General features: G+C 43.5%; 1 protein-coding gene across 1 annotated transcript; it reads left to right on the forward strand.

Annotated features, from left to right (window-relative positions):
- Nucleotides 1-5826: 5826 nt before the first annotated feature.
- On the forward strand, nucleotides 5827-6183 carry LOC101638768 (V-type proton ATPase subunit G 1-like). The gene has a single exon (XM_045294284.1). It carries the CDS (start codon nucleotides 5827-5829, stop codon nucleotides 6181-6183), a length of 357 nt encoding a protein of 118 aa, XP_045150219.1.
- Nucleotides 6184-11870: the final 5687 nt, after the last annotated feature.

Raw genomic sequence — 11870 nt, forward strand, 5'->3', positions numbered from 1 at the left:
TCACGTCGGGCATTGTCTAGAACCCATCATACCTTTTTATGCCAATTAACCACACCCTCGTCCAGGTCCGCATTTATTCTTATCTCATCAGGGTTTCCAGATACTGCCCAGAAAAAACTGACTGAGCCCCTGCTCAGCCATGGTAAGCCATGTGCTCTGGCATAGGGACCAACAAGTCATGTGCCAGCATCAGCCTGGAGGAAGGGACACCTGCCTCCAAATTATACAAGAACTGTTGGCTCACCAAGGATGCATCCATCAATCCACGTCTTCCCAGGAGTAGTATCGTTTCCAAAATTGCATGGTCATCTTGCAACTTTTAATCCTTCCCTCACCCTTCTTGCCCCCACTCAGTCTTCCCTTGTTTCAAATTATCCTGTACCTGGCTGACAGATCAAATTATTTATTTCTAAGTCAGGGAAACATTTTTGCACATAATACCCATTACCAACTTTTATTTATTGAGTACTACTGGAGGAGGTGACCTGGTGGCATAGTGGGTCAAGCATTGGGCTGCTAACCACAAGGTTGGTGGTTCAAACCTAGCAGGAGCTCCTAGAGTAACAGTAAACAGTATGGATACAGTTATTGGCTCATAGCAGCACTTTTCCTCAGCCAGCTGTCGAGTCTCTCTGGTCCCCAGCCTCTCAGCTACGTGGTTTCTTGGATCTTGCTTCCATGGGCCAGGAAGCCTGCCTGTTGCTCTGCCTCTGAGTTCTCATACTCTTGGTATTGCTCCTCCACTCTGTCTCATGATCTCCTTGCCTCCACCACTTCAGGCAGGGATTTTGAATGTGCTTTCCTGGTAGCAATTCTTCTGTGAGGGTCCTGGGAATTCTCTCTCTCTCTGCTTCTGACACGGTGATCATATACATACCCTGTTTCCCCGAAAGTAAGACATCTCTTGAAAATAAGACCTACTTACAGTTTTGCCTCTCACTGAAATATAAGGCATCCCCCTGAAAATAAGACCTCCCAGAAAATAAGGCCCCCTGAAGCTACCTTAAGTCTGGACTGTAGCGGCGGGCACCGACGCGCTGCTCACTGTTGGCCGCAGCGCAGCCGGAGCAGACAGGAAGTGCGAGGTTCTTTTAATAAACAATAAATGTGTACCATATTCTTCTTCATGGAAAAATAAGACATCCTCTGAAAATAAGACCTAGCACATCTTTGGGAACAAAAATTAATATAAGACACTGTCTTATTTCGGGGAAACAGGGTAGAAGAATGGCTTTGCTGGAGGTGGGATTTTTGTCTTTCAGCAGACCGTATTTGAGCAAAGAGTGGTTAGTTGGTTTACCGCCTCTAGTATTGTGGAGATTCAAAAATATATCCAACCTTAATCCAGTCCATTGAGTGTGATCTACTGACCCTTCTCTACATAGGTGCCAGGAGACTGAACAATTGACCTGTAGCCAATCTGAGAAGCATTATTTTATTGTACGTGGGGCCTTACAGACAGAGACATAAAGTGCTTCTTTCAGTAAGCCATGAGCTGGAGAGAAACATTTTGCTGAGGGGGTATCATTCTGGGCCTATCTTTTATACTGATAGTGAGCAGACCAGGAGTGGGTCACTACTGAGACCCATCAACCACATTATGATGCTAATATGTCTAAGAAGTTTCTGTAACTCAAATCAAGGGGAGGGAGCAGGAAGCCTCACCGTGTCTCTGGCCTTGCTGTGATGGCCTGGCTCTCTGTGGGGAAGAGTATATTCCAGGTGGACCTGACGATATATGGGGGGGTGCCTGCTTAGCTGCAGCTGCTCTTTTTGGAGTACTGACCGATGTCCCTACAATGAGCATAACAGATAACTTGCTTCAAAATGGGATTATAGCCATAAGCATAGAGGATAGACTTCATGACAGGGTCATATTAATCAATGCATCCCAGGTCACTATGTTTCCATGCTATCCATGGGGTTTTCAGTGGCAAGTTCCTCTGAGATGGACAGCGTAATTCTTCTTTGTAGTCTGTTCTCAGTCTGGGAACCTGTTCACGTTGGGTGACCCTGATGGTATTTGAAATATCAATGACATAGCTTTCAGTATGATAGCAACACCCCAGCTACTACAGTACTACATAGTGGAGATCATCCAACCACATTGCAGAAACACATGGACCGGGAGCAGCTAGAGGTTCAAGCAGGATTCAGAAGAGGATGAGGAACAAAGGGTAACCCTGCTGATGTCAGATGGATCTTGGCTTAAAGCAGAGAATACCAGAAAGATGCTTGTGTTTCTATGCAAATCATTTGACTGTGTGGATCATAACAAACTATAAATAGTCTTCAGAAGAATGGGAATTCCAGAACACTTCATTGTGCTTATGCAGAACGTGTACGTAGATCAAGAGACAGCTGTACAAACAGAACAAAGGGATACTTCATAGTTTAAAATGAAGAAAGGTGTGCATCAGGGTTGTATCCTCTCACCATGTATTTAATCTGCATGCTGAGCAAATAATCAGAGAAGCTGGATTATACAAAGAACTGCACAGCAGGTTTGGAGGAAGGCTTATACACAACCTGAGTTATGCAGACGACCCAATCTTCCTTGCTGCAAGTGAGGACTGGAAGCACTTGCTGATAAAGAGCAAGGACTGCAGCCTTTGGTATGGAACACAACGCAATGCAAAGAAAGCATAAATCTTCACAACTGGACCAACAGATAAGTGATAAACGGTGAAAAGATTGAAGTTGTCAAGGATTTCATCTTGCTTGGTGTGTTAGTCTGGGTTGACTAGAGAAACAAATTCATAGACACTCATATGTGTATGGGAAAGAGATTTATATCAAAGAGCAATTGTATATTGAGAAAACATCCCAGTCCAGCCCAGATCCAGTCCATAAGTCTGATATTAGCCCATATGTCCAATACCAGTCTATATATTTCTCTTCAGACTCATACAACACATGCAATGATGCTGAATGTTGGAAGATCACAGGCCAGTGGGTGGAAAGTCTTGTGGATGCAGTGGGGGTGGAAGCATCTCAGTGCTGGTGTGGGTCTCCACGTGGCTCCTCCAGCTCGAGGGCTCTGGCTCCATCAGCGTAGCTCCATGTGGCTCATCAATAGGAATGTTTCTCAGGGGGATGAGCAGAGAGAATATCGGGCCTCCAGTGAGTTATTTATCTCTTTTGTGCCTCCAAATGAGGTCATCAAGCTGCAACCTGATTGACAGGCTAGACTCCACCTTTTCATTAGTTGACAGGCGATTATGTAACTGCCACACTTGGATCCACAATCAATGCTCCTGGAAGTAGCAGTCAAGAGATCAAAGGACGCATTACATTAGTTAAGTCTGCTGCACAAGACCTCTTTAAGATGTTGAAAGGCAAAGATGTTACTTTGAGGACTATGATGTTCCTGATCCAAAGCCATGGTATTTGCAATGGCCTCATAGGCAGGTGAAAATTGAACATTGTATAAGGAAGACCAGAGAAAAATATCTATACATTTGCTGGAGACGAATATTGAAAGTGCCAACAGAACCAATATCTGCTTTGGATGAAGTACAGCCACAATGTTCCTTAGAGGCAAGGGTTACAAGACTTGGTCTCATGTATTTTGGACATGTTACCAGGAGAGACCAGTTCCTGGATCAGGACATCTTTCGTGGTCAAGTGCAGGGACAATGCAAAAGAGGGAAGCCCTCGGCGAGACGGATTGACACAGTGGCTGCGACAATGGGCTCCAACATAAGAACCACTTTGAGGATGGCACAGGGCTGAGTGCTGTTGTGTTTCATTGTGCATTGAGTTGCTGTGAATGAGAGCCAACTCTACAGCACCCAGCAACAACAAAGACAAGGTCACTATGAGTTGGGACTGTCTTGAGCTCGCACCTGATGGCAACAAAATTACATAAATTAAGGAAATGGCTCATGTGGTGGTAGAGGTTGGTTGGCAAATTTCAAGGGGATTAGAAGTCAGGCTGGAGGGTTCTCCTGACTCACATAGCTACATGAACCTAACGTCCGCAGGTGGCAAGCTGCTGGCTCAACTTGAATGAACTGAAGGTCAGATGATGGCAGTTAGATGCAGCATCCAGATCTAGCAAAAGGCAGGAGAACTTTGCCAAAATATCGAGATTTATCTATTGATTTATCTATCTGAAGCAGGCCACATCACTGAGGAAAATCCCTTTTAATTGACTAATTGATTGGCTGCTCATAGCAGACCTCATTCCAGAGATGAATATATCAGATCTTCATGGGAGATAACTACATCATAACTGCAAAACTACTGAAGATTACAGCTCAGCCAATTTGACACACACCTTTAACTACCACAACAACTTTCTAGCAGAATGCTTCTCAAAGTGTAATATGGACACACGTCTCTATAAGATCTTGCAAAAATGTAGATTCTGATTCAATGGTTCTAGTTGTCTAACAAGCACCTAGTAATACTAATCTTCCTAGTCCAAGGACCACACTTGAAGCAGTAAACATTTTTTCCCCAACCTTACAAAGTTCTCTATGAAAAAAGTTTTAGTTTCCCCAACTTTACGAATCTGGAAATTGACAGTTAAGGTGATTACTTATTAGTTCAAAGTCACAGTTCATGTCATAGTGGAGCAGGGACTCAAACTCAGGTCTGTGTGATTTCAAATATCTGTAGTACATTTCCTCTAGGATGATTGGAGAGAGACGAAGCACTTAAGGACTCAGTGAAATGGGCACATTTGGTGATGGTTTGGTCTTGACCTTCTCAGTAGTGTTGGGGGGGAGGTGACGATACAGGAATGGAACTTGGGCCAGTGGGACTTTATGGTTTAGTGTGAGATGGGGGCAAAAGGGGCCGGGGGGAAGGGAGTATTTGAGGTATCAGTAGGAGGGATAAAAGGGCTTATTAACATCAAGAAAGACTTAGCTAAAATTTGGGTAGATTGGATTTTCTAAATTGCTAAATCACTGTTGCCCAAACTTTTCTATAGTTTAAATCACCTGGGGATCATTAAAAAATTTAAATCCCAGGTTACAGCCAGACCAATCAAATCGACATCTCTGTTATTAGGACACAAATGACCCTGGTTTTAAAGCTACCCAGGTACTTCTAAAGTGCAGGCAATTTTGAGGACCATTCCTATAGATTATTTGCTCTGAAAGCTAAAGGAGCAACATCTTTAATGATTTATAAAGAACCCATGAACATCAAATATGTAATGGCATAGTCCAGGGGCCAGAACTCTTTTTCTGTATATAGCAAGATTGTAACATTTTAGGTTTTGCATGTTCAGAAGCAAAATTGGGGATACTGTGTAAATATTGGCATAAGGAGAGAAGACAATCCCAGTTGGTTTAATTGTTAAAATTAAAAATTTTACTTTAAATTTCATGTAATTTTACATGCTTTGAAATGCTGTTTCGTGGATTGTGATTGCACAACTCATTTTAAGGGCAATTTAACCATGGGGGAGGGGTGTCCTCTAAAATTGTTGTGGTGATAATTATACAATTCTCCTTGATCCGATTGAACAACTGAACTACTGAATCGTGTGATACAAAACTGCTAAAAAATTACAAGAAAGCCCCATCCCAACTATTTAAAAATGTAAAAATTATTCTTTGCAGGTGAGTTGTATGCAAAGAGGTGGGCTGCATCAGACCTATGGGCTGTCGAGTTTGCTGAGGACCAGTCTCAGTAACGGTGTCTTAGATGACGCTGCGGAGGAAGTTGGAGCAGGTCACGCGGCGGGGAAGGCTCTGGAACACCGGGGTCAGCAGACCCGCGGGGAGGGGCGGGGGCCGTCCAGTCCTGGGAAGGGGTTCGCCTCCGTCCACGTCGCCAAGGCCTAGTCGCCAAGGCCGTGGCCCCGCCATGGCCTGCCAGTCGCAGGGCATCCAGCAGCTGCTGCAGGCAGAGAAGCGCGCGGCGGAGAAAGTGGCCGAGGCCCGCAAGCGCAAGGCCCGGCGGCTGAAGCAGGCCAAGGAAGAGGCCCAGGCGGAGATCGAACAGTACCGGCTGCAGCGCGAGAAGGAGTTCAAGGCCAAGGAGGCGGCTGCTCTGGGCTCCCACGGCAGTTGCAGCACCGAAATGGAGAGAGAGACCCGGGAGAAGATGACGGTCCTCAAGAACTTCTTCCTGCACAACAGGGAAGAAGTTCTGGACAATCTCCTGGCCTTCGTGTGCGACATCCGGCCGGAAATCCATGAAAACTACCGCCCATGCGGATAGGGAAGACAGACCCTTCTGGTTCGGCGGACTGGCAGTTTCGATGACGTCATGTGCACCATGAAGCAAAACGAGAGCTGTACTCCTGTGATAAGGCATTAAACGACTTATGTGTATTATATAGTGGGTCCCTTCGTGTTCCTTTTAGTATTATTATTATTTTTTGAGAATAACAAACTTAATTTCCCTGTAGAAGCTTCGAACGTGTCTTGCAGACATTGTTTTTATTCTATGCATTTTAAATCAAGTAACATGTATAAGAATACTTTTTTTTTTTAAGATCTAGTACAAAGCTCCTCATAATGCTTAGAAGAAAGCAATGGTTTAACACCACCAACAACAACAACAAAAATCCCCCTGAAAAGCTTCCTTGCAAGTCAGGCGCTTGGTCAGGAGAGAGTATCCTGTAACTGTGTAAAGCAGCAGGTAGTTTAAAAGTCATCCTTCGTGGGGGAGGGTGAGCACCAGGATGACTACTTTGGTGGTTTCGGCTGTTTTTAAGTTTCCAAATGGTCACCGAGACCAAACCAAATACCCCCACAGGGTAGAATTCACCATCATGCTTTATCTACACTCTCTCAGTTTCCTATTGCTGCTGCAACGCAAATACCAGTGGGTGACTTAAAGAAGAGAAATTTGTGTCCTCCCAGTTTTGAAAGCTGAAAGTCCAACCAGCATCTCTGCCTTGCCCACGCTTTATCTATAGCTCCAGGATTTCCCTGATTCTTCTCAGGCGACCCTAACTTCCTATTGTGTGCTATGTCTCCATGTCTAATCTGCTCTTTTTCTAACTCTGAAGTGCTTCAATGTAGACACACCCAGTTCAGTATGTATGATCAAATTAACACACGAAACTGTTTTCAAACAGGTACAAGAGCCTGACGTGTTTTTGAGCCCATTCCGACGTGTGTACGACAGAAGGCAGCAGGGCCGGGACCCACACATGCTCACACTTGTTGCTGGTTCGAGCTCATTAGTGTAGCCACCATGTCAGTCTATGTCCTAGATGGCCTTCCTCTCCTCCTCATCCCCTACAATTCAATCCACCGCGTAGGAAGATGTCTTAATGTACTGGTACCCACTTAAAGGCTTTGTCAAGGGGATGAAAATCTATTTAAATGAAAGCAAGTCAGTACTTTGAGTCTCCTACTTGGTCAACCATAAAACTGGCTTTAAAAATATAATTGTACTCCCTAAGGATAGTATGTGAATGAAATCTATATTTTGAGGTAAAGCCTCCTGAATTTTACCCCACTGTTTTTCATCACAAATCCAAACTAGCTAGCTGCAAATACATGACTTACCTGGGGCAGGAGGGCTGGAAATGGTTTAAAACATCTTTTAAAAATAGATAAGATTTTGATATTATTTGAAAACATCTTGGTGTTGAGCAACATGTCAGTTGTCCCCAGGCTCCAAATGTAAATGTAAACCCCCGGTTTGCATAGGGGACCCCTTTATATTTTCGATTTTGTGTTCCTCAATACAGAGTTAAAAACAAAAAAACACCCCGCCCCCCTGCAGTTTTGTGGAGTGACTGTTTTTCATCAAGTGGATAGTCTGGAATACTTTAGAGAAGTTATAAACATTATTCTACACTCGAGGTATGCTGCACTTAGACCACCTGAATTATTGCATAAATAACTTGAGATAAAGTGTTTCATTAGGAAAAAGCACACTGGACAATGTAAATTTTTGTAGAAACTGACTCCTCAGTTTTATGATCTGGAGATCCAAATATTGTACTTGTAATTCACACACAAATGTATGTATGTATGTTTGTTTTTAATTCTTCCCATAAGTTACTAAAACGTCGAAAGCACCACCATTTGGAGCTGCTCTGTCTCGAGTCTTTGCCAGACATTGAAGGGAGCCCTCTACTGTCAGTTTTATTTATTACAGCAAAATTTGATTCAGACTCCTCCGTGCCCTTCGTTGAACTTCTGAGCTGTTTAATGTTGCTGCTATGATGGTACATGTTGTATAACAAAGAAACCATCAATTGTGTGAGAACAGCTGGCTTCGCTAATGATCCGTCAGTTCTGCCCTTTTTGAAGTGTACCTTCGTGTGGGAACATCTGGCGGTTTCCAATTTCCCTCTTGGAGTGGGGTTTTGACCTCTATTTCACTTTTAAATGGGTCTCTTTGGTAGGATAACTCTGCTTTCTCAATTAACTTTACCTTCCACACCTTTTACAGTCAATAAGAGGCATTAAGCCTAATACTTTAGAAGGGAATTGTGCAATTTCCAGAGGAAGCTCTCCCCAGATCCTGAATCACCTCTGTTAGTCTCCTAGCCCGTAACTGTGAATCACACTCCTTGGAGCACTGAAAACCAAGCAAACCCACCCAAAAACACCACTACACGTTTTGTATCTGAGGAGGACTTACTTATCCTTTCAATCATAGAGGTAAAGTCTACATGAAAAACCCCTCCAACTCTACTTCCAGCTAAAACTGGTGCAGCATCACCCAATGGGTGCAGCCCTCTGGAGGGGAAGCAGGGAAGTCTAAATGAATAACCCCTCCAACTCTGCTATTTCCAGCTAAAACCTCTGGTCCAGCATTACCCAGTAGGTCCAGGGCTCTGGAGGGGACGCAGGGGACACACCGTTATTGTGTGGCTGCTACATGCATGTGCGGTAGTAGATATACGCACTTTCATCTTTGTCTTCATCATGTTTTCCCCAGATCATCTATGTCCATCTTCCATCTGCCGTAGTCATCTTCTTTCTCCAGTGAGACTCACACTTCGCCTTTCCCCTTTTAGTGGCGTCACAATATCGACATGCCAGCAGGCTCAATACTGGGGAAGACTGTCTTTCATCTCCATTTCTAAGCTTACCCTTGTGCTGTTCTACCCCAGACCACCACTGGTTCTCATCACTTTCCAGCTAAATGGCTGTTTTAGTGCTTTTACTATTTATTTTCTGCTTCCAGCCTCCTTTCCTTCTAATTGTTGAGCATGTTCCCAGCACATCAACTTCACAAGGATGCTCTTTTTTCAGTGCTCAAAACTTTGAGAATACTTGCAACGCTTCTCCACTACTCAACATGTGTTTTTTTTAAACTGCGACAAACAGAAAAATGTTAACTTAGATGTTATGGACAGCAGTTACACTACAACAATGAAATTCTGCACACCCAGCACGGACAAAATAATGGTGTGTGCAGAAAAGTAGTTGCACATAATAAATGGTAACTACATTAGTAATCTTCATGTAAGTACTTGCCATGCAATAATCTTGGGCTATTTTTTAACTGAGAAGAAATAAAGATTTGAAGGAGTAATTTTAGAGACTTCCATTGACACCGAGATGATTTTTTTTTAAGGTGCCTTCAGGTCCTTTTCGACTCCGGGCCACCTTATGGACGACTGGGCAAGCGCTGCCCTGTCCTGCTCCGTGCTCGCATTGCTTCACCACGGCGTCAGCCCATCTCACGCAGGGTCTTTCTCTTTTCCACTGCCCTTCTACCTGACCCAGCAGGAACTGCCCTCCTCTGATCCGCGTCCAAAGTACATGAGAAAAGTCTTCACAGCCTCGCTCCTAAGGAGCATTCTGGTTGCATTTCTTCCAAGACAGATTTGTTTGTTCTGGCTGTGCAAGGTACTTGCAGTATTCTACGCCAACACCGTAATTCCAATGTGTCCCTTCTTGGGTCTTCTCAGAGTGGGTTATGTTAAGAATTTTACCCAGATAGTCTGAGTCCTCACAGTTGACTTGCCCTTTCTAACCCAATGTGCTCTTCACAAGGTCTAGTCCCATCAGGGCGACCCGCTCCCGGCCTCCCTCTTCATTTCCACAGCAGAGCGCACATTTTGGGCTTCATGCTTTTTCATTCTGTGCCTGAAGTGTGTTATGTCTCTCTATTTGTCAAGACCCAACTCCCATTAGAAATACTAATATCTCCATTGATTCTCTTGTTGTACGGCCAACATTGAGGTGAGATTTTTTGGCTACCTGTTGGCACTTGTACCAGGGATTGCAATATATGATTATATTTAATATGACTCTGGTGTGTATTCTCTTAGTGATTCTCACAAGCGTATGTGCTTCTGAGGAGAGGTATATAGAATCATATTTCACACTGGAGTACGGTAGCCTTAGTGAAAAGATAGCAAGTTTTAGTGGCTTAAATTTGCTGACATTCTTTTTCTTCTTCTTTAGGAAGGAGCTCATGATACCTCTTTCATTTTGACACCTGAGGCTAAAATGAAATGATATGAAAATTGCTTCCAAGCTTTCAAGCTCATTAGCTATCATTATTATGATGCTTCTCCCTCTGAGCAATCAGCAAAGAGAGTCCCTGCCACAAGGAGGAAAGAAGAGTCTCTTTGAAGGTACGTATCGTGGCAGAGGGGGAGGTTGAAGTCGACATCCTTGGCTCAGTCTGCATCTCTCCCATCCACAGAGCGTCCATCTCCGCTCCTGCAAAGCCTCTCCCAGCAGTCATCTGTATTTATCCTCTGCACGCTGGCAAATAAAAGATGTCCTCATTGTTTAAACCAATAGCTAGTTTTCAGTCCTCATTCTGGGAGAGATGACAAAAGAAAAGGCAGGTTTCACTACATTGTAATGGAAGGCACCGGGACATCAGCAAAGTCCATAAGACTGAAAGGCAAACAAACACTGGAAAGGTCTTTACTATGTCTTTTACATTAATTTTATTATTTCCAGTACTAAACATTCTAAATAACCTAGAGACAAGCACCATAATAAAACAATGGGCAAATGTCTCAGACAGAGACCACTGAAGAAATAAAGGTAACAGACAGATAAAACAATGCTGTCTTTTTATTAAAAACTAGGTGCCAGGAGTCAATACCAACTTGTGGCAATCCTAAGGGTCAGAGTAGCTTGTGCTCCAGAGGGTTTCCAAAGAGTGACGTGGGTCGGGGTGGGAGGTTGGGGATGGAGTGGGAGCAGTAGATCACTAGGAATTTTTTCTGAGCGGCCTTTAGATAAATCCTCCAACTATTCAATAAATGTTCACCATTTGCACTGCCAACTAGCAGACATTTTTTAAAAGTCTCTTCTGTCATCACAAACTAGACCCCACTCAGTGAAACAGCCAGGCCCTTTACACACACCATTCCATTTAACTTTGTGACACCTCCACAGGGTAGGCCAGGTACTGTTTTCCCAGTACACACTGCAGAACATGCACCCCGGAATAAAATAAACAACTCACTGAAGTTCACATAGCTACTAAGAGGTTTGCCTTAAATTTGAACTTAAAGGTGTGACTCAAGATCCAATGCTTTGCTTTTTTCAGTCTGATCATATTTTGTGTTTTTCCAACCAACTTTGTACCCTTCATGCCATGTTCATGTTAAAATTAACACAAGGCTTATCTTGCCCCTTCAGTCTCTAAGCTAGAGATAAGAATTCTATGTTTCTGGTGCATTCGATCTTATAGCAAAAGATTTTTTTTATTATAAAAAGAATTGTTTAATGTATTCTACCAATTATCCAAAGAGGTATCTCCATTTCTTTAAAAAAATTTAATGTCATTTTATTGAGGGCTCTTACAGTTCTTATTGAGCTCTTGGTATCAGCTCCTCATCCACCCTCCCTCTCCTTCCCTCCTTCCCTTTCTCACTCTCTCCCTCCCTCCCTCATGAACCCTTGACGACTTATACATTTTTATTTGTCCATGTCTTGCACTGTCCGATGTCTCCCTTTACC

The sequence above is a fragment of the Echinops telfairi genome, unplaced genomic scaffold, assembly GCF_000313985.2.
Source record: "Echinops telfairi isolate 266 unplaced genomic scaffold, ASM31398v2 ScPeMD7_3533;HRSCAF=4204_0, whole genome shotgun sequence".
In the NCBI taxonomy this organism is placed as follows: domain Eukaryota; kingdom Metazoa; phylum Chordata; class Mammalia; order Afrosoricida; family Tenrecidae; genus Echinops; species Echinops telfairi.

Excerpts from the sequence above, each read along its gene's own strand:
- LOC101638768 (XM_045294284.1), top strand. The coding sequence starts at position 5,827 with ATGGCCTGCCAGTCGCAGGGCATCCAGCAGCTGCTGCAGGCAGAGAAG.